The sequence below is a fragment of the Mytilus californianus genome, unplaced genomic scaffold, assembly GCF_021869535.1.
Source record: "Mytilus californianus isolate M0D057914Y unplaced genomic scaffold, xbMytCali1.0.p SCAF_8, whole genome shotgun sequence".
NCBI classification, from domain to species: domain Eukaryota; kingdom Metazoa; phylum Mollusca; class Bivalvia; order Mytilida; family Mytilidae; genus Mytilus; species Mytilus californianus.
In genome coordinates this window covers 66,869,863-66,894,434 of record NW_026262734.1, presented here as the reverse complement: position 1 = coordinate 66,894,434, position 24,572 = coordinate 66,869,863, and the positions used below count along the sequence as shown (strand labels likewise).

The 24,572-nt window shown below is 31.6% G+C and overlaps 1 protein-coding gene across 1 annotated transcript in view; it reads left to right on the top strand.

The window, feature by feature from the left end:
- The window catches only part of LOC127710676 (sodium-dependent serotonin transporter-like), a 39,653-nt gene extending 15,429 nt beyond the window's left edge, over positions 1 to 24,224 (top strand). Inside the window, exons 2-13 of the mRNA XM_052216625.1 lie at positions 4,504 to 4,638; positions 5,457 to 5,679; positions 6,893 to 7,031; positions 7,630 to 7,764; positions 11,741 to 11,844; positions 13,281 to 13,405; positions 14,730 to 14,842; positions 15,947 to 16,075; positions 17,981 to 18,080; positions 20,552 to 20,652; positions 21,883 to 22,050; positions 22,754 to 24,224. Of these exons, the coding sequence (XP_052072585.1) occupies positions 4,504 to 4,638; positions 5,457 to 5,679; positions 6,893 to 7,031; positions 7,630 to 7,764; positions 11,741 to 11,844; positions 13,281 to 13,405; positions 14,730 to 14,842; positions 15,947 to 16,075; positions 17,981 to 18,080; positions 20,552 to 20,652; positions 21,883 to 22,050; positions 22,754 to 22,957 (1,676 nt within the window). The 3' untranslated portion in view covers positions 22,958 to 24,224. The remainder of the gene's footprint in view (positions 1 to 4,503; positions 4,639 to 5,456; positions 5,680 to 6,892; positions 7,032 to 7,629; positions 7,765 to 11,740; positions 11,845 to 13,280; positions 13,406 to 14,729; positions 14,843 to 15,946; positions 16,076 to 17,980; positions 18,081 to 20,551; positions 20,653 to 21,882; positions 22,051 to 22,753) is intronic.
- Positions 24,225 to 24,572: the final 348 nt, after the last annotated feature.

Below are 24,572 nucleotides of genomic sequence, written 5' to 3'. Positions count from 1 at the left end.
AAAAAATGAAAGGGTAGGTGGGGTCATATATATTCCTTTGCATCCAGTTTTTGTTTTCTTATAATAAAGAAAAGAAATTGCAATTTATAAAGGTAAACTTAATATGTTTTCTTACTTATTTGACAAATTTTTCCCGAAAGGTTTAGATTTATAATGTATATGTTGATGCACTATTCGATATGATTAATTAAAAAATGTCGCTGCCATTTGAAATTTCAAATACCAAATGTTTACTTTAGATAAATACAAAAATAACTGTGGGATAGTGCGAACATTACTCATACCTACTTAAAAGCATTTTTTTTCTGAAAATATCTCGATGAATTTTTCACTTCGGCTGTAAGATTCACATGAAGTACCATCAGTGACTGACAAATACTGATATTTACTCTCTAATCTCGTACTATTTGACATTTCCATGGATAAGCTATATCACTTAAGTTGATTACTTCATGAAGCCGAAAGCAACCACCGACATTACGCCGACTTTTATTTTCTTTTGAAAATAAAACCATTTATTTTTGATATACTTTATTTTTGCTTTAGATTGATAAGACTTAAATTAGATTTCATGATGTATTTAGAAGAAATTGATAGACGTCATGGTATGCGTTTTTTTGATAAAGTTATCCTCCCACTGATGATGCACTTAAGTTCTTTTAAGAGGGTCTGGATGGGGTCCTTTATGTATTTATTCTTTAATTTTGTAGACCATTTTGCTCTATTCATTATTTTGTGTTCTTTATTTTTCATTTTTTGTCCGTTATTCAACATGAATGAATTATTTGCTACTGGACGTTAAGGAACCAACGATCAAGCAATCTATTCTGTAAATCCTATCCAGACCCTCTGTTTAAAAGATTCAAATTTACATACCAATATAGCAGAAAAAGTCTGATTATTGTTTAACCCGAAATAAGTGTGTTATAAATAGTTCTGTTATTGTATTTGATAAGTAAGCAATCATTCATCGTACTGAAAGACAAACGTCAGTATGGCAAATATGTTGAGAAGGTAATACTCAAAGACTAGAACATGCGTCATACGTACTCGGAAACTGTGATCTGTTATTTTTTCTAGAAAAATACAATAATTTTTACTCTTTTAAGATATAATTCAGTATACAAAATGGTGAGGGAAAAAAATGAAAAGGAGAAACTTAAAAATTTTCTATTTCATTCTCTTGTTTTAAAACTGTTTTACATTTCCAAATTTTATTTTCACTGAAAATTGGATTATTCATAGAATTCTGTTATTATAGATAACAATTATATTTCCTACATTTATATCATTTCCCATAAACTATTTCATCATTTATTAATACGATTTTTACTACAATTATGCATTAATTCATAATAGAAACTACAATGGAAAGCTGTAAAAAAATGACAATTATTCTAGAAAAGACGACAACTTACATAGATAGAAGAGGGAATAAATTCGGCATGATTGGTTCTAAATACTTGAACAGAAACGCTTTCAGGGTAGCAACTAATTTGTTTAATCTGACTATTTGCTAAATAGTCGATTTTCAAATTACCAACTTTGTTTTCACTTGAATAATTTCTTGCAAGGGAAACAACTTGTACAAAATGGTTATACAAAGGTTCTCGGGACAGGTAGGAGAGGGTTGAACGCTCACAAACCCGTTTAACCCCGCTAAACTCTTTATTGCCTGTCCTAAGTCAGGAGCCAATGATTCAGTGGTTGCCGTTCGTTGATGTCTGTTATCTTTGTTTTTCGTAAATTGTATTGTATTAATTAGGCCGTTACATTATGTAGGTTTCTCATCTGAATGTTTCACATTTTACTTGTCGGGGCTTTTTTGTACATGTAGCTGACTATGCGAAGTGGCCTTTTCTAATTGTTGAAGGCCGTACTGAGACATATAATTGCTGTTATCTTCCGACTTCGTCATTTGAACTCTGGTGGATATTTGTCTCATTGGCAATCATACCACATCTCTTTATTTTTACTTGGTGTATTATACGGGATCAGACACTAATTTTGACGTCCTATATACATGTAATATTATGTTTATGGATAAAACAGATTGCAAAATAGATCTTTATGAAAGGAAATTCCTAATTCCTTATATTAATCAAAATGTGCTCAGATCAAAAGTTTTGTGTTGACAAGGAACGCAGTTTGCAAAACTTTAGAGAGCTGTTACTCTTCGCCAAAAATTGGAAACAAATTCGTTAATTTGGAAATAGAATATGTAAATTTGTTCACGATTCTAAGAACAGATTTAATCTACACCGAGTCATACTAAAATACGTACGTTTATTTGACATCGTTCATTTTAGCATCTACTCCGAGCCGTCTCAGGAAGGTAGAAAGGTAAGGAGATGTAGCATGAGACAAATATTCACCCGAGACCAAATGTAAACAGGTATAGGTCACCGTACGACCATCAACAATGAACAAATCCAATACCGTATAGTAAGCTTTAAAAGGCACAGGTATGACAGTATGTGAACCGATTTCAGAGAAATCCAACGGCCTACCAAACAAATATGACAGACGGCAATTAATAACAATCTCTTGATTACAAGTTCTTTACTTGGAGCAGGCACAAACAAAATTATAGTTTGTTTATTTAACGTGATTTTTTTTTACGGGGAAAACAATCTATTTGCTTTATAAGACGTTTCATTGTTGATGCTAACAGTTAACATCCAACCGATTCGTGTCTCTGAAAAGGCAAAAAAAAAAAAAAAGAAGGCAATAGGCTTGTCATGATCAATGAACAGATTGTCGAATTCGCAAAGTCAAAGCGGACAGAAAAAAAACAACAGTTATTTGAAAACAAAAATGTACTGTTTTATTGTATGTAATAAAATTCTGTTTTTTATTTATCTTGTATAATAATAAATCGTTTTTATTATCGTATGCTTTATATAATGTTAACATAATTAGTATTTGTATATCTTAATGACAATTGCCTCCTTGATATGTCATATTTTATGTGTTTGTTTGTCTATGTATAGTCCTTATTTTATTAAGACTAAGTATCTGTACATTAGAGACTCTTTGATGCCGTTTTTCATCATGTTAATTATGAAATCGCTTTTTGTATAGACATATCTACCTTTATATTATTCTAGGTCATTATTTGGTCAGTTTTGATTTTTGTAATTTTTGTTTGTTTATTTGTTTGTTATACGTTTACAAATTTTGAATTATTCGAAAAACTAAGACTTTTCTAACCCCAGGAATAGATTACCTTATCTGTATTTGGTAAAACCTTTCGGAATATTTGGGTCTCCAATGCTCTTCAACTTCGCAATTGAGCCTTTTAAATTGTGTAGACGAAGTGCGCGTCCGGCGTACAAAACTATTTATAATAGATACAGGAAGATGTGGTATAAGTGCCAATGAGACAACCCTCCATCCAAGTCAAAATTTATAAAAGTAAACCATTATAGGTCAAAGTACGGTCTTCAACACGGAGCCTTGGCTCACACCGAACAGCAAGCTATAAAGGGCCCCAAAAATTACTGTGTAAAACCATTCAAACGGGAAAACCAACGGTCTAATCTATATAAAAAACGAGAAACGAGAAACACTTATGAACCACATCAACAAACGACAACTACTGAACATCAGATTCCTGACTTAGGACAGGTGCAAACAATTGCAGCGGGTTTAGCTTGTTATCTTTGATGAGCTTTTACAACAACTAGTTCGATGCCACTATTGGTGGATGATATTTCTCCGAGGGTATCACCAGCTTAGTACCCAGCACTTCTGTGTTGACTTGGCGTATCATTGACGTAGTCATATTCTTAAATCAAAAAATTAAAAAACTTTGAATTGTTCGGAAAACTAAGGATGTTCTCACGGGGGGAGGGGGGTTCTTCCTATATAAAGGTATATACATATGTGCCGCTGGAATGGGTCCCTTTTTTGATACGTCAAATATATCTATGGGGTGCAATTTTACCGAGAAAATATATCAATAGGTAGTAATTGACCAATTGTAATATATCAATGGGTCATAATTTTTCAGTTTGTTGTACAACGATCTTCACTGAATTTCCCAAACTCTTTGTCATTAAAATTTCCACATCTGCTGAAACTTATTGACACCAAATTTTGAGCTGATAAATATATCAATGGGTTATGATTTCGCTGTGAAATACATGTATAGGTAGGGATTTCACAATTATTCAATATATGAATGGGGGTGTTTTTTAAATCCCAGCTGCACAACTGTTCCCAAAATCCCATGTTGAGACCCCCCGTGGATGTTCTTCACTCAGGAAATCATTACATTACCTGTATTTGGCAAAACCTTTCGGAATGTTTGGGTTCTAAATGCTCTTTAACTTCGTACTTGAGCCATTTAACTTTTTTATTCGAGCGGGCGTAAAAAAATATGAAGTTAGCGGTATCTTTGAACCGTTTTTTATATCTATTTTTTTTTTGTAATAATCCATGATTTTCTTTATTTCATATTGTACATTTAGAGTTAGAACAATTACATTTTATTTGCAGGTGCCTTTTTGCTACCATACTTTATAATGTTAATTTTCTTGGGATTGCCCTTGTTTTATATGGAGTTAGCGTTAGGACAGTACCAACGCTGTGGTGCAATTTCTATATGGAACAGACTTTGTCCTATGTTTACAGGTAAACATTCTATTGGAGCATACTATTAACGTAATAACATCTAGCACAAAAAGATGTTTTTTTATACATATAAATGATATTCTTATTCGTTTTTAAATGGAAATAACACTTAATTAATGAATTTCGTGCGTCCGAAGTTTGTTTCTGTATCTATCAGGAACGCTAAAATATAATCATTTGAAAGCTAGGGATGTATAAATGCTTAGAAAAGTAAAGAGCTATTTGACACAAGAGGACCGACAAAGAAAAGTCTAATACATCTCAGGTCACACTAATTAAATAAGAATTTTGATAGATGAATTTATCTTTTTAATATTATATGATATTAAATGAAAAACAATCTAGGTTAACCTACGTTTATTGAAGAAAGTAAAATATATACAACGTACTTTAACTCTGAGCAAAGTCATAAATTAATTGCTGGACTGTAAATCTTACTTCAACTAACACGAAGTAGACTTGAAAATATAAACGCCTATCAGAAGGTAACAAATAATGATTCAAAAAGTAAGTTCAAAAAGAAGATAAGTCATGAAAAAAACTCATTATGCATACCACAACCTCTAAAATAAAACAACGATATTGTATTTAAACTAAACATTCAAAATGTTTATTGCATATCATAAAACTTATTTTTCTTCTTCAAAATATTGGAATCAAAATCTCTTATGTCATAGCAATAATACTGTTTTACGTACTATTATTATCTGTATTTTCACTTGCAGTAACTTAAAACGAGGCTGTGAATATCCCATAGGGTACACATGCTTAAGATATACCTTGAATAAATTTAATTATATTCATTCATTTTCTTATAGGTCTCGGTTATGGAATATGTTTTGTTGCCACATTTGTCGGAATGTATTATAATACGGTGATTGCCTGGGCTGTCTATTACTTGTTTGCTTCTTTCCGTTCGGAAGTTCCCTGGTCGCACTGTAACAACACGTGGAACACTGCTAACTGCGTATCTGTTGTCGACGGGTACAATGTCAGTCACGTGACCAATGATTCAATGCTGGCAGCTACAGAATTTTACTTGTATGTATGAATGCTTATAAAACTAGATATATATAACAGTAATCCATCAATTAATTCAGAATTTATTCGAAATTATTGACGATAACAAATTTTATAGACGTTCAAGCATTTTCAACGTAAAGTCGATCGTATTATGGATAGAAATTGACCCAACTCTGTATGTTACAGAAGTATTAAAACCCCATTGAAATTTTATCAACTGATTGAAGATAACATGACATTTTTTTACAAAGTCTTCATAAAAATAAACGAGTTTTTACTGTATGTAATTGACTGCTTGATTTTTTTTTACAAATATGGACACGTTTTTGTTTTTGGGAAGGTTAACTTGCTGGAAGTAAGTCCCGTCACGGCCAGGATTGGAACTGGGTAGGCAATTGCTCACATTAAATCTGTGACGATGCCACTCTCAGATTTAATGTGTGCTAAATGTCCTCCTTTACATCATGGTGGTGTTCCTAATGAAAGGAGGCTCATACGTAGCATACATACTTACATGTCTCTTCAAACAACGAATTACATGTAAATTTACTGTTCATAAATAAAATCACATAGGGTTTTTCTAAAACCTTAGCCAGATTTGGTTATTTTTGTTAACCGGATTTCCAAAGAAAAATTTCGGTTATTAATTTGGTGATGTACGGAAGGCGGGCGGCTGCAAAACAGTGTCCATGCAATAACTTAAAAAGGCTTTGACGAAATCTTTTTAAATTTAGATATGTTGTTTTCTGTAACTAAATGAAGGTCAAGTTCCATTTTCACGATTTTAACTTTTATTGTTGTTGAGTTGTTGACCTTTAAGTAGCAAAAAATGATACTTAGAGCGTTGTTTGAGTTCATTGGAGATCATAAAGAAATGACGAGTTATTGATGGTATATTTATACTGCGTGTATCATATACATTTCTTATTCGTCAAATGAAAAGTTTATCACAAGACGAAGCATATTCAATAAACAAGTAAAGACTATAGTGTATAAATGTTCTTGAACTTTGTTGCTAAATAATGACATAAACAAATATAATTATTGTTTGAAATTGAATTCGTAAAATGTAAATAAAATTAAGCTTAAAGGTTTTGGTATTCCAAAATTGGAGAATCAATGATCTAAAGGGTAATGCAGTATTACATTTCTAAGTTTTAATTTAGTTTTAGTGCATGTATAATAAAGCTACAGATCTTTCAGGTGCCCTTTCCAATTATATTTTTTAAAGATTTCGAGTTTTAGAGGATCAAAAAGCATATGGTATTGAACGAATTGGTTCGCCTAAATGGCAGATGGTGCTTTGTTTGATAGCAGTCTTTGTTATTGTTTATTTTTCCTTGTGGAAGGGGATCAAATCCTCAGGAAAGGTGGGTAATGTATTTTGTAAATTATCTTACTGAGATTTTAATACTAAGGGAAACAAATTAAATTATAAAAGATTCAAGGAACATTAAAACGAGGCTGGTTGTGCTAATCATTGTTATGTCAATTTAGAAGTATTTTAGCAATTGCATTTAGACATATTTACATTTGAACTTTTTAAATTGTTTAAATTATGTTGGAAAAATAGAACTAAATAACATTTGTTTAAGTGTAACCCACGTCTCCTTTAAAGGTTGAAAATAATGAATATTACGGAGATAGGTTTTGAAATATTCAAACATACAGATAATTCGAAAACAGAAAAGAGATAATTAATGAAATGAGAGAAGTATGGTTCCCAAAATTAAATGAAATGTTTACCAATTTTTGTTTTTATATATTTTACCTTTTCTGTATGCATTATTTAATCAATACAAATACATAACTCCAAGAGACCGGTAACATATTATACATTTTTATTTTATAAAACATAATATATAGAATAAATAAAAAAAAATGTGGATTGTATATACTATATACATGTATTAAATAGCTACAGATAAAGATAATTTACAATAAATGAAAAAAAACTGATTGTTTCAGGCAGTGTGGGTAACTGCTACCGTTCCTTACGTTGTATTGCTCATCTTGTTGGTAAGGGGGTGTACCTTACCTGGTGCAAAAGATGGCATAATTTACTACCTCAGACCACAGTGGGACAAGTTACTTAAAGTGGAAGTAAGTATACTGTTTCCGAATCTTAACCTTTTTTGTTTTGTTGGCACTAAGCTACATTTTGTATTATTTACATAGTGCATAAGGTGGCAGTTTTCTAGCTGATTGCACCATAACCAAACATACTTCAATAATTACATTACATGTGTGTTTCACGAGAATCCGTTAGTTTGATTGGCTAACAAAAATCGCGCGTCATTCAAAAATGAACCTTCATATCAAAATGAAATGTTACATTCGTAATGACGCATGCTTCCACAAAAAAAGTGCACAGGTAAATAAAAGAATGAATGCTTCTTTTAGTAATTTGATGGGGTTTAAAAGTGTTGATCGTGCACACATTTTTAGAATGAAGCGCTCCCTCGCTTTATACAAAATGTGCTTCGGTCAACACTTTTACACCTCAATAAAATTACAAAAAGAAGCATTCATTTCTTAATTGAAAGAAATCCTTGTAAATTCTTTATATTACATTATTGTTTGCCGTGTTTGGCGCCACCAAAGACGGTATCAAATAAATATAGTACATATGTCTTTGATTTTTGTGTTTTGGCTGCTGTCTCATTAGCGTACACCCAAAATCCCCTTTGATTCATAAGGCATGTAAGGTGCATTGAGACGATATTATAGGTCAAGGAAATTAGCTTTACTACATTGAAAGTGTTTATGACTGCATATTTATTAAAAAATATCTCCGTTTTGTCCGTCTGTGTTTATATATATTATTTTTAATCTAACTTGCATCCTTGTTGACTTGCTATAAAGCAGGAGAAAAACTCCACGAGCCTCGATTTTTCTTCCTATTTCTAAAGCTCGTTATTTCATAAAAATGCTCGCCATTGTGCCCGTCTGTTTACAATCTTGTTTCCTTGTTTACTTATTTGAAAACAAGAGAAAATCTCCGCGAGTCTCGCAATTTCTTCCGGATTCTTAAGCTCATACAAATGAAGTTTTTTATTTACCGACAATTGTATAAAACATGTCAAACTTAATGACTGATGCAAAGGTTTTCAACAATTTAATTAAGTTAATTGCTTTCATGAATTATTCACATAGTGTGAAAATTCCAGAGAAAAGTAATTTTAATTTGTTAAAATTTAATTACTTTGTACATCTCGAGACATTTATGCACATTTCTTCCTTTAAGTTACATTCTTTTTGGTTTTAATGAATTAGTTAAAATCAGACAGAGAGATCACAAACCTTTCATGCTTTGAATTTTAAAAAGGAAAATATAAAGTGCAAAAATCATAAATACGTCTTACGATGAACTTTAAGACATTTCGATTATCATAAGAACATCTGCAACTGAATACATTTATAAGGATAAAGGAACAATAATTAAAATGGATCAATAATTCATTTAACGTCATGTCATCGCATTTGATAATGTTATTTATAAGTTAAAAGAAAAGCTCTGCCTGACACTTGTACAAGATGTTTTTCATTGTATACTCAATAAGCGAATGGAAGCTAAGTAATAAACCAAACGCAAAAGATGTTGTTATGAGATCAAATTGCATGAATTATTTTTAGTACGATTCAGAAAATCCAAAGTCATAGATCAGAAATTAAATGTATAAGTAAAAATAAGAATGATTAAAAACAGAAATGGGGTTGGTGTTGGGGGTTGGGGGATCCTTAAATGAAGAAAAAAGACCATCTGAAAATAAAAACAAAACGCAATACAAAAAATGTATAAATGCATTATATCAAACGCTTTTCAAAAAATTAACAAATACAATAACGTCGTTTTACGCAAGACATCACCAAGAAAGTTAACGTCATTGTAGGAAAATACATGTGGACATTGTTCTCGAGTCGTGAAATGCGTTTTACAAAGAACAAACAGAAATTATGTTGACTTCGATCTTTGAATCCAAAACTAGTTTGCTTCTAATTGATTGATCGATTGATTGATTGATTGATTGTTACTTGCATTACAACATAAGTAGGTTCTACAAGAATGAAATAAGGGCAGAATAATGACGAGGTCAGTATTTTGCCTTCTTACAGGCTACCCCTGTCGATTGGTGTAAACCCGACATCGCCTTCAATTCATAATTATTACATTTTAATTTGAAATTGAAATTTAATTGGTACGATCCCCGGACTTCAGTGTCGGCAAAAAAGGTTGGTGTGTTTCTTTGGTTCGTTTTTATAAATGGTGATCATTTGTATTAATATGATTAAGACTGTAAAAGGTTAGCGACCTTTTCTAGGTTATCTATTTAGGTCACGAGACAGGTTTTATTGACATTAATGTATAAATCTTATTTGTTTACATGAATTATCTGCATAAATGTCATTATATATTTTTCCATTCAATTTGTTTTCTTCTGAGGTGTTTGCTTTGTAAACAGTTGTTTACATTAAGGAAATGTTTTAGTACTGCTATGTTAACGGCAGTCTCGCCTTTTATATCTCTAATATGAAAAGTTAAAAAGTATTACCTTTCTAAAAAGCTTATTCAGTCAGCAAACCCTATGAACTTCAAGATTTCAGTTTTTTGTGTGTTTACCTGTGAACATCACATGAACTCAAACTTGATGACAAAAACGTATTCAGTTCTTAAGCGAACTCACAAACTTAATGACAAAAACGTATTCAGTTCTTAAGCGAACTCACAAACTTGATAACAAAAACGTATTCGGTTCTTAAGCGAACGCACATTTTTACAGTTATGGAGTATTTATTATTGAGATAACTTCACTTTCTAACCTTCCGGTCTTAATGTTCATCGACTTCTTTTTTATGAAATCCATCTGAATTATTCCCCCAATTTTTGACAAATATTTTGAGGATCCGATCGTTGTTTGAATGTTTGCATATTTTTTATATTTAACAATGAAATTGTCGGACACATTATGGGAGTATTTGTTATATTTTTTGTCCGTGATAGTCGATAATTTGTTGGTATTAGCCCGCATCTATAGTCTCCAATACAGACATGTAGTTTTATCAACGTCATGGAAACGTAAAGCTCAACAGGTTCTATGGCCATCTTTAACATGCAACAAGTTGTGAGTTTTAGCTTCTTGATGAAGGTTTTACTGTGATTTTGACTAATGTATAGTTATAAAAAAATCCTTCATTTTCGAGTTTTGTCAACTGCGCGTTTAATTTTAGCGCCATGCATAAAATACTGTGAATCTGTTACACATGAACTGTTACATGCAACTATTATATACTTAGTAGTAAATACAGATAAATTGTATGTATAATACAATCATTGGCAAGCGTGCTGTATCAGCCACCCGTGATGATATCGATATCAGCACGGTTGTGTAGGCTTTATCACACCTTTAATGTGTATGACGTCACGTCACCGATTGCAGTCACTGTTGCAAAGGCTTTATCAAACCCCTAATCTGTATGACATCATGTCTAACCTATAATCTGTTTGACGTCATTTCAAACCTCCTTACCTGTATGACGTCATGTCACATAAAAACATCTACGTGAGGTTTATGTATATAATAAAGTGTATATGATATGGCTTTAATTTTCAATATCACACACCGTATCAACCCTCGACCAATATAATCCCAAGAGCAGAGCTCTTGGGATTATATTGGTGTCTCGGATTGATACGGATGTGATATTGAAAAAGCCATATGATATTCTCTATATAATCAAGTTGTAATCGGATAATAACGTTATGATAATATTTGTAAACTTTTGAATTTAAAAAAAAATAATTTGTTGAAGTTAAATAGCTTTTAAAAATTAGGAGAGTTAATGTAACATAATCGATATACTTACACCAATACAACAAATGCCTTACATTCTATAGCCAAGAGTTCAGAAAGTGCATGTTATTCAACACCAGCAATCAATCAATCAATTTGTTATATCACTTATAAGATATAAACAATGCAGTATAAATGACGATAAATTTTAATTGTTCGATTTTTTTAAGAAGGATCTACTGGACCTTCATTTATGAATTTTATAAATATCAACTAATGAATTGTAGGTATGGTTAGATGCTGCATCACAGATATTCTTCTCTTTGGGACCAGGATTTGGTACTTTGTTGGCTTTATCAAGTTATAACAAATTTCACAACAACTGTTATATGTAAGTAAATTTATCCTTTATTTTTGGCAATCGGTACATTGAAATAGCTGCCGTTGGGCCGTATTCGCCAATTATGTCCGCCCCCACAACCCAGTGAATCGGCGATGCTTTTTACGTCAGATTTAAGTTAACCTATGTTCTCATGAATTAGCTGTTCAGGGTAACTTATTGATTGATTGACTTCGACGATAAGTCCAGTGGCACACATTACAATTATATTCAGGACCATAAACATGATATCCTGCTCGGACTTTCCAGTATTTGCTTTTACTCTTAAATATCGCATAATTAGTAAAAGAACAGTAAATACCCAGGTGTAGGGCCCATTTCCCCTGAATTTTTTTCACAACAGGTTGTTATTTAATAGTTGTTACTTATTTTTACTTATCATCCAGATGTATTTTATACCGGACGAACAGACAGAGTAGCAAAAGTAAACTTCCAATCCTTCTCCCCTGGAAACATAAAAACAAAAAAAAACAAAGCAGATCAAAACTATCGAAGTAATCATCCAAAAACCCTTCTTTTTCGATTTTTCACCTGGCATAACTCTGAAACAGTAATTGCTATATATGAAGAGATCGAACTTTTGGTGAATTCAAAGTAATTAGAAACTGACATTTTCAACCGAAAACTCAAATTATACGATATTGAACACCAGCGGCAACAGCGATTCTTTCCCTATTTTCTCTTGGATAATAAGACTTGAATTAAACAAATGTAGGATGCCAAGTTTACTGCCTACAAAATGCCCACCTTGACTAACATCCCAACAACAGTGATATGGATCCCATGTATTGAACATTATAAAACAAACGCTATTAATTCAGTGGTTGTCGTTTGTTACTGTATATCACATTTCGTTTATTGATTTGTATATAAACCAGGCCATAAGTTTTATCGTTTGAATTGTTTCACATTTTTATTATGCTTGAACCTTTTATTGACTCCACGAACAACACGAAGGATAGAAGAGTGGAGCACAATCTGCGTATCCTTCCGAAGTAACTGACATGACCCCTAGTTTTTGAAGGGGGTTCATTTTGCTCAGTTTGTAGTTTTATACGAAAGGTTTTTTATACTGTTTTCGTCGTTTTTCGTTTTTTTTTTGCAATGGTTTTGTTAATGTATCTTCGACTTATGAGTTTTTCCGACAGGGGAGTATTGGTATGAGTTTTTGTACTCTGCTCACAATTATTTTCGTTTACATTGTTAAGAGTACAGTAATCATTTGTGTAAGTGATTTACACTTTACACCAGTACTCGTTAATGCAACCTCTTATAATATCTAGAAGTGGAATAAAATTGTCGTGGTGCAAATGTTGGATTATATTAAGGCTATTAAAATTGTAAGAAAAATTTTCAAAATTAAACAAATAGACAATTTACTGTAATTTTACACCATAATGATTTTTAATTATACGATATTTTTTCAGAGATGCTGTTGCAACAGCTACCATCAATTGTTTTACCAGCGTTTTAGCGGGTTTTGTGGTATTTTCGGTATTAGGTTACATGGCACATATCACACAAAAGGATATAGATAAAGTAGCTATGGAAGGTAATATGAATATTGAATAAACTCGAAAAATCAAACTAAACATGCACACATCAAACAAATAAACAAACAAACAAAGAGACATCAAGTGGTTACAGCGCATTTTTTTAACACTCAACAAACGTCCACATCGTAATACAAGTCTAAATCTCCAGGATATCAGATCAGTTGCTAATGTATTTAAAAGTTTACCGTAGACCAATGTCAACTTCACACAGATAAAACAGTTACGCTACGGAACAAGATTAACTGATCTTCATTGACTGTAAGCGAAGTGTCTCAACAGTAATAGTAATAGATGTACTGCAGTGGATGTGTTTGACAATTTTATTGGAATGCAGATACAAATGTCCTACACAATTTTGCCAATTCTCTCGGTTCAAATCAAAATGGCCATTTCATTTTAAAATGAAGATAACGATACATGCAGCAGTAAGAAAAAAATATGTTTAAAAAGTGTGTTTTCACCTTTATTTATGGAGATGCGAGGTTTAAAGTTGCAAGAGTTTAATTTTAAAGTATAAAAGTGGGAATGTTCAAAACTTGAATTGATTGAAATTTTTTGTAAATTATCAGTATTTAAACGTAATATAACAGTGATTACATTTATACTGCATTGAATATTAATTGATTGAACGTTGATTGTTTGTGTTTAACGCCACTTTCAGCACTCTTGGTAATATCGTGGAGGCCAGTTTTTTTTATTGAGGAAGGGAACCGAAGTGCCCCGAGAGAATCACTAACCTTCGGCAGAAAAAATGCAATCCTAGTCAATTAAGATCGGAGTCGAACGCACCTAACTCGTGCGGTGTTCGAAATCACAACCTCAGAGTCACCAGAATAGTGAATGCTATAGCTGAAAATAAACTGCTTAGTAAGTCGTTCTACATGAAATAGATGCATCCTTTTTTCCCATCCCTATCAACATTATCAGAACCACAAGTTTATGAATTAAGGTAAATGTCAGATACAAAACACATCAAAGGTGAACTTTTAACGTTTTCATTAAATGACAGTTCACAATTGACTACACACGTGTGCTTTGTAATATTTCCAAGGATAAAATTATACTAAGGATTTTCTACCCCAGGAATAGATTACCTAAGCTGTATTTGACAAGACCTTTCGGAATTCTGGGTCCTCAATGCTCTTCAACTTCGTACTTTATTTGGCTTTTTTAACTTATTTGATTCGAGTATCACTGATGAGTCTTTGATAGACAAAATTCGCTGCGTCTGACTTACAAAATTTTAATCCTGGTATCTATGAGTTTATATATATATATATATATATACATTAAAATTAAAAATATGCATAACTATTTTAGGTCCCGGGTTGGTGTTTATGGTATACCCTGAAGCACTAGCGACATTGGATGGATCAGTATTTTGGTCTATTTTATTCTTTGTTATGCTTATCACACTAGGCATGGACAGTACGGTATGTTTAAAGTTAACATGTTTTTTCATTTCGTAGCTGTCACGTCACATTACTGAATCTGAACCACAATACTTATCTTTTAAAAAGACTTCATCTCGGTAAACTTCGGAATTCCTCGGCAAACATCGGATTTCCAAAACGATACGGATATATAAACCAAGTAAAGATACAGTTCGCTTGATACCAAAAGATTTGGATGTCAAACATACACATAAACGATCTAATGAGATAATGTTGATAAACACCATTACAATCAAAGCATGGCAGCTTCGTCAAGCATAGTTAAGCTAACAAAGGAAAACACGTTCAATACACAGCAGTTTAAAAATTTTAAAAGGAATAAGCAGTAGTTTAAATAAACTGAAATGAACTAAAATGAAGCTTTCTTCTCTTATGAGAAAGGTAAATAGTCTCGATATACTTACTGAAGGTATGATGAGATGATAAAATTGAAGCGGTCAATTTCTTCTTGATAACATTTATGTACGTTTGGGCAATAAAGTGTATCGACAGGTTGTAGGTATTCCAAGGGGCACCAATTGCGCCCCTTTAATAGTAGACTTGTTCTTGTACTGTTATGAATCACATTTTATGACCAAACTCAGTAAAGACCCGTCTAAATTGCATTTAATTGATAAATTCAACAAGACTTATCGTTATCTTGATGATATTTTTTCGTTAAATAATCAAGAATTTTCTAAATATACTGCCGAGATTTACCCAAAGGAACTTACTATAAACAAATCAAATATAAACGGTAATAACTGTCCTTTCCTAGATTTTGATATTTCAGTTTTTCACGGGGAAACTCTACACACAAATTTACGACTAAAGAGATTTTTCTTTCCCTATTGTTAATTTTTCCTTTTTTTGAATGGTGATGTTCCTTTGGCACCATCTTACGGTGTTTACATATCACAACTCTTTTGCTATGCCCTCGTCTGTAGTGACGATGTATTACTGGTATAAAGTCAGGGATTTCGTTACCACAAATTACTCAAAACCTTTACTAAATTCTTTCATAGATGCAAAGGTTTGGTTTGGAAGTTTGGCTGTTATGATATGAACGATATTAAGGTTGAAATAAAGATTCATGTTTTTCAGTTTGGTGGACTTGAGGCGGTGATAACGGCCATTATGGATACATTCGCAATAGTAAAAGGACGAAGGGAATGGCTTGTTCTCGGGGTTATAATATATTGCTTTCTCGGTTCACTGCCATCTACCACAAATGTGAGTACTTGACTTGAATTAAACATATTTGTATGAATTTAATTAGAATATTATTAAATAAGTGTCTATATTCTAGCTATAGCACTATCAATTTCAATGCAATAGATTAAGATGTTACATTGATGTAGGTGTTTGTCAAATCACACATGTACACAAACACTCTTTATTTTTTGAATACAGGTAGATTATCATTTTCAATTTACCAAAAAAAATTATAAAAGTAATTTGTTGATAATATAATGTAGGTGGCCGCAGTTGAAATATTTCTATTCAGTTACTGACAAGTATTCAAGTTAGTCATTGAGGAAGAGTATTAGAATATTTACCAATTTATACTGTGCAAAGTGTAGTGAATGTAAATACACAACATAGAAAAGAGACAGAAGACACGAAAGAGAAAATAATAAATACTGTGGATTCATTTATTTTCGAGGATGTCAATTTTCGTGGATAGGGGAAATTTTGCATTTTCGTGGATATTTGATTTCGTGGTTTTGCAAACGTCTGCATAAAAGCCTAAAGAAAATTGGTATTTCGTTGAACATTTAATTTATTGGTTAACCGATACCCACGGAGTCCACGAAAATTGGTATCCAAGGAATAATTATGAATCCACAGTAATAAGTCTTAAGAAAAGCCGACACTACAGAGGCAAAAACAAAAAGGACAAAAGACCCCTCTGAAATCCACAAAACACTAGAAAGAAAGCAAAAGACTCAGCAACACGAACACTATCACTGACAATATAATATAATATGTGAATCATACAAATGAAATTTTAACATGTTATAGACGCTGTATTTCACAATAATAGGGAATATTGACAAATAAGTTTTTTTATTTCCCATGTTAAAGCAAAATGTAAAATGATATTTGAAAAGTACAAATGATTAATGTATCTGTAGTAAATTATCTGCAATATAAACGGTGAATTACACATATGATGAATATGTTATGAATTTACTGAATTACTAAACGAATGGTAAATGAAATTGATGGGAATATAATCACACAGTTTTTTTAATATGTAAATCATATATTGGTAATTGATATAATGTTAAATTGTAATTACAGTAAATGTATTTAAAAATATAAATACTATAATAAGAAGTTTTTCAATTTTCAAAACTTTTTGGAGAAGATGTGCAAATCAATATAACTATAACTCCGGTAAGATATTTTAACCATTGTTGAAATACATAGATTCTTGACAATCAGTGCAGAAACATGTATTGTTGAAAAGTGCATCTGGTGCAGAAAAATTAGTACCGTTAATGTTGTTTTTACCACTGGGTCGATACCTCTGCTGTTGGACTGTTAGTCATTGAGGGTATCACTAGCCTAGTAGCCAGTTCTTCGGTAGTGGCATGGAAATATTATGGTCTCGAGCATCACTGAGGAGACATTTTTTGTCGAAATATACGCACCTGGTGCAGAAACTTTGTTACCTTTCATGTTATTTTAACAATTATCATAAAATTTAATACACTTTAAAGACTGGATGAAGCCTTTTCTCTAATCTTTTAACGAACAATATAAAAATATTTGTTTATAAATCATGTTCGATAATTTGATCAAGTGACCAGAACCGTTCTACATGCACGAAGAATTAAATAAGATATTTTAACAATATAAGTGTATTAAGTTGTCAACCGCTTTTTTAAATGTTGATTAAATTATAATGACAAAAAAAGTTCAATATACAGCATAGTTTTTGAATTATGTATATAAATTGAAAATCTATAAATATTTGATATAACAAAAAATGCTACAGAATTTAAACAAAGATTATCAGAACGATGTGTTCAGAATTATTGATAGTACAGAAACTTTCAAGAATACAATTTTTCAGACATTGTTTGACACACAGTAATATTTTTTTTATATACTACTGTTACATTACAGGGTGGACAGTACATTGTTAGTCTGATAGACAGACATGCAGCTCCAATTCCACTTATTTGTATTTGTTTCTGTGAAGCAATAGCTGTAAACTGGTTTTATGGTAAGTTTGCATTTCACTAGAACTATTGTTGTATAATTTTTGTATGCTTCCCCTGCCATAGTAGGAAGCTTTATGTTTACTGGTCTGTGTGACGGTCTGTCCTGTAATCCGTGCGTCCCGTATCATAATAAAGTTTTGGTTTAAGGCAGTTTACCATGATGAGTTTAACAAGGAAGTTTTGGTCACATCAATTGAAAGATAGTACACATATTCTTTTTGATATGAACTTTTAAAAATAAATGCAAAATTATGGTTCTGACTTAAAATTCGCGACATACGGAAAATAGAAATGTGAGAGTGCGATTGGGGCATGGTATCCTATTTGCACATATTGTGTTATTTTAATAATTACTCATACCTTTTGTAATTTCTACAATAAAGTGAACAATAATTTGTTATCATTTTTGTACTATATGTTGAGTCTAATTGACACAGTAGATGCATATTTTAAATCATAAGTGTTATCACAAAACTCCATGGATTTGTTTATATCTTAAAAACTAAACTTTTCTAATTACTTAATGGTTTGTACATCTTTTGAACCATTTTGTTTTGTCTATATCTGCTGTATTTCATTTAATGCCTTCCCTTACACTGATTACATTCCCACCTAATGATAAATTCGTAGAATTTTGTACTTGCAAAACAGAGGGCACCGACTAGTATATTATGAACAGAATAATAACAATTAGTCATACATATTAGAATATTAACAAACAAATCTTTGATGAAATGTTTCTTTTATGATGATTAATCGTATATATTCTGCACGATTAATTGTTACATTGCAGGTGTCAAGGTTTTAACCTTGTATATGTGTACAGAACACTTGCAGTAAAACTGAATAAATTTATCATATGGTGGTAAGGGTCATTTGCTGACGCATCTTGTCATTACAATCTATATCAATTAATTTGCATAGATATTAGTACATTGTATAGATTAAAAATGTTGTAAAGTTGCATCCAGTCAATTTATATAAAATAAAATTTAATTGTTTTAATACATGACCAGTCTTTTAGATCTAAAAAAACTCAAAGTAAAACAAACATAAAAAGCAAAGACAAACGAAAGATAACTAAAAATAACTCAAAACAGAAAAGAAGAGGAAAAAAAACCACATATGATCAATATTGCAAGTTACATTTAATCAGATAAACATTTTACTACATTTGTAACCCGGATTTGTTTTCACCCAATCGATTTATGACTTTTGAACACCGGTATACTACTGTTGCCTTTATTTACCACTTTGGTTAGGTTCAACACACCTACATGAATACAAAACATTTAAATAATTTTAGTCTTTATCGCCTCCCATATAAACCATTTAAATTAAGAAAACAAATTTGGTCTGGCATATCAAACTGTAAACCTGGAATCTTTGATGAGTTTTTACAACCATTGGGTGGATGCCACTGCTGGTGGACTTTTTTTTCCTAAAGGTATCAACAGTCCAGTAGTCAGCAATTTTGTGTGGACATGGGATATCATTTATATGTTAATTTTCTGTAAATTTGCTATTTTTGATATGGATTTATTCGAATCCCTAGGGGTTTCCTACCCAAGGCATATATTGCTTTAGTCTTATTTGGTACAACTTTTGAAAAAAATAGGATTTTACTGCTTTTCAACATGATTGTATTGTATTTGATTTGACATTTTAACTATTTTGATTTGAGCGTCACTGGTGAGTCTAATGTAGACGAAACGAGCGGCTGTCTTATCAAATTAAAAGCCTGGTATTTTCAATGAGTTTTTGAATATATTTGTTTTCGTTTTAGTCTAAAGAAAATAATAAACAACAAAAAAATCTTGAATATTTTAGAGATCATTTAAAATAAAATCATTCATTTCTCGTCTGAGTTTGGCTGTACTTTTGACCACTTTTTGTTAATCAGCTCTTCGTAGTTTGTATAATGTTTTTGATTTTCAACTATCTTGGCCTCGAGCATCAATAAAGAGAAGCGATTTGTTGAAATGTCCATCTTGTGCAGTAGATTTGGAACCGTTAATCTTATAGGTAAATGCTGGTATTATTTGAATAATCAAGTTTATCACTATAGGATTTTTAAAATTAAAAATGTTGGAATATGACAGTTGTTATCCATTCGTTTGATGTGTTTGAGCTTTTGAGTTTGCCATTTACTTAGGAACTTTCCGTTTAGAATTTTCCTCGGAGTTCGTTATTTTTGTAATTTTACTCTTTTCTAATGTTAAGCATAATGTCAAAGTGTTTGTAATAAAAATAGGTTAAAATTTATCAGATCCTTGAAGTGGTTTTTGAAATATTTGCAGAACTTTTTATGTTGCGGTACTACAATGAATGAAAACAGAAAGTATAGAATAACCCCAAAGTTTCTATGTCGTTTTGCAAATGAAACTCTTTTAAGGGACGCTGGTTGTCAATTACTAGTAAGTATTACCAGAAATGTTACAAGATGTATTAATTAATGCATCTATATTTGTAGGTGTACAACACTTTTCAAATGATGTACAAAGTATGTTAGGATTTCAGCCTGGCATATTTTGGAAAATATGCTGGGCGTTTATCTGCCCAATTTGCCTCATTGTAAGTATCGTACAATTTAAGTGAGTTCGTATTTATGTTTCCGACCTAGAAGATAACAAGTGAATATGAATCATCGCAAATATGTCAAAAAGTCCAGAAATATGGTGCAAAGTTGTGTAGATTTGAAGCGATAAAAAGTATTCGACAAAAATCGATCGATTCTACCACACACGTTCCAAACGTATTAAAGTGGTAGAATATTTTTGTTAGAATCTGTTTTTATAATGATACAATTGAAAATGCATAGTGAAATGTTACGGATTAAGCGGGAAGTAATACGAATCATGTTCTTTCTCAAAATTTATTAAACATTAGGTCAAGTCAGGTACTGTTTCAATGTAAATAGAATCAAGAAAGTTGGATTATAGTATTTTGGAATGTGTTTTTTGTAAAAGAAACTGTTAGATGAATATATTCTTAATGTAGGATTCTGTTAAATATAGAATCCAAACGAAATGTATTTGATATGACTACTTTACACGTCATCATGATTTTCTGCAATTAACTCTTGAGTGGCGGTTGTTAAGGAGAGTTGTATTACAAAATAATACAAGCGTTGCTATATAAATAATCTTTAAAGTCAAGAAAGATGTCTTCTTTATAAAAGAGGGGAATCATTAAATCATACGTTATGTTTTTCAATTATAGAGAAACCCCGCACGGGGCAGGTGCACTCGACTCCAATCTTAATTGACTAGGATTGTTAGCTTTCCTACTGAAGGTCGGTGGTTTTCTCCGCGGGCACTCCGACTTCCTCCACGACAAAAAAATCACCGCCACGCAATAGCACAATAGCGTTGAAAGTGGCGTTAAACACCAATCAATCAATCAATCAATGACAGCTCTATCTCATTCATAATTTAGAAGCTTTTTGCCTTGTCAGAACTTGAAAAAACTAACTGCAACTAGTATTAAGAGGAAGAAGATAACACATTGTCATTCAAAACTCATTGGTCGAAGAGAAATTGTCAACGTCAGTGTAAACACGAAAAAGACGAATTTACAATTAAGTCTAAATTACCATATATAAGGAGCTAAAGTAATGAGCTACTTGAACCTAAACAAAAAACTTTGGTAAAATTTTTAAATTAAGTTAGATTGATTTGATGTTTTAACTTGCCAAATATCATCACGAACTAGACATGATGAGGGAGATATCTATAACAAGTCATGACATACGAAAGTATTATTATTTAGTACAGAAATTTAATTGAAATAATTTTATTTCAGGTTTTATTCGTTTTATCAATTTATTACTATGACGGCATAACACTAAATGGTTACGTGTTCCCTCAGTGGTCATTAGCAGTTGGGTGGACAATATCTTCCATTTCATTAATATGTATACCTATCTACATTGTATATCTTCTCATTGTCACACCTGGAACATTCAAGCAGGTGAGTTTTCACAGAACTTATGTAAAATGATTTAAGTATTTATGTAAAAGTAAAACTCTGAATCTACGATTCTGTTCCGCATTTAACATCAGTAGAATTATTATCTATTGAAAAACATTTATAACAGTTTATGACGTATGTTTTTATTGATCAGTAGTTTTAAGTTCGCAATCATATAAGTAGTTACCAAATCAATAGTAGTAGTTTCAAGTGTGCAAGCATATAAGTACATGTAGCTACTAAATCAAAAAGAGCAAGTTCGTTACCTTTCATCTGTACATTTTTATGAATGTCATATGATATAAACAATAGTCGGTATATTTTGTGTCGAAACGACAATTTTTATCCAAATTAATATCAAAAAGACAAGAGAAAAAATGTTATTGAGTAAGGTAGAATTTTCCGAGTGACTAAAGTAAATGTTTAGTGATCCTCATTTTTTGTTGCTATATATACTTTAGTAGATGTCTTTATTTTTATGTCTTTTTGAGATTTTCTCATTAAACTTAACATCATGTCTCCTTTTATTTTGAACTAAATATAATTAAGATACAAGTAAGAAGTGATAACCACAAGAAAGACACCAAAGGGACGTTCAAACTTTTACAATTTACAATTATGTAAAAGTTACCACCATTTATTGATAATTGTGTCGTTCATTATGTTGTCGATAAATCATTCTCTATTATGTTGTATTTTTCAGAAAATTCTACGAATGATTCGTCCATCATCAATACCATCTCACGTTGACCAAGATACATCAAGACATTTATATGACAAGTACGAAATCTCGTCTTCTAACGTAGGAACAACTGTGAACACACCTGTATCATACAATGCTGAGTCAATTTCTATGTATTCTCCATATCAGGTAGATAGCATTCAGGACAAAAATGACAGTGTTTAAAACTGTTTTCGTTGATGATAATTACATTTATGAATTTTGTGTTCTCATTTTGTTTAAATCATCTGCGCATATATGTAAATATTCATTTAACAAAAAAATCATACTTTACCTATTCAATATGCGAGATGCTTTAATATTATACAATAACGACAGTGGTTCCTCTCTTGATCCTCGAGAATTTAGCCATTATCTTCCTTCTGCAATATCTGCGAACTGTATAAGGGATGTATTCACACGATCAGGTGGATAATTCTTTTGTATATTAATTCTGACCATCTATATCCGAATGATGAAGCTAAAAATGATAATGTATCACTTTCCGTTTTGAAGTTTCCTTGGAGTTCGTTATTTTTGTTATTTTACTTTTCACAGTGGAAGCGTATTTGAGAAACACATGCCCAGGAATCAGATGATCTTTTCTAAATGACAATGGGTTTGTACTGCTTCTGTTAGACTATCAGTCTTCCGGGGGTAATATCCACCTTGCAAACAGTGCATTGAATTGATTTAAATGAAACAAATTTCAGTTGCCAATGTCAATTATTTGGGCTCAAACTAAGATTGCATCCCCACCAGGCAACCTTGACTTAAGACAGTTTAAGGGCATTCGATGTTCGGTCTTGCAATGCCCAATTAGTCCGTTCTTTTATTAATATGACATTCGAAAATGAATCATGATTATAGAGATACAGATATGGCTTTATTAATGTCATTTTTAATTAATTAAAAATAAAACTATATGTGCATCTTATAAGAGTCATATAAGGGTAAGCATTTCGCTGCTATTATGTTCCATTCAAAAAAGTCCCCTTGGTGTCACAAAAAAGTAACAAGATGATCAAAAATGAATACAGATTTGCGCTATTGAATTATAGATGCAAAAGCGGAAAACAATGCCAAAATATACGAAAAACGAATGCAACTGAAAAGTATTTGAGACTGTATTAAACAGGTGACATTATTTTAAAAACATGTTTGTTTTAAGCATTGTCGACTTCCACTTGGGATATATGTCTGCTAAGTTAGGTAATGTTACTGTTAAACATATTTTGTAGAATATTTTCATTTATCATTGTTGTTTATATGTATCTGTATCATTTGTTATATATTTGAAAAATGAAAAACTAATGGATACTACTGGTTAAGATTTTCCTCAGGAAAAATCACCTACAGTATTTAGAAAAGGTGCTGTATCTTAATAAATATATGGCTCATTACATATTGTTATATATGTTGTTAAAAGATTTGTATTAAAATCTAAAGATAACGCCTTGTTTATTGATAAAATTCATTGTTAAGTGACAAAAACTCATCAAAGATAAGCGAAGCCATGCGAACGTTTTGTTTTCAGTAGAATCATTAGTGGTGGTCGAATGAAAACAATAAGAAGCTAAAATCAATAACAAAGTTGAAAAGAATTGAACACCCAAAGTTCTAATAAGCTGTACAAAGTCTAGCTAAGGTCATCTTTGAAAAGGATGATGATAAAGATGATGAGGGATTGATGTTAACGTCCAGTGACAAATACTATATGCATTTCAAGACGATGAATTTGATCAATGCTTTGTACTAGAACAACACGGTGTTCACTTTTGAATTGTTTTACATTTTGTCA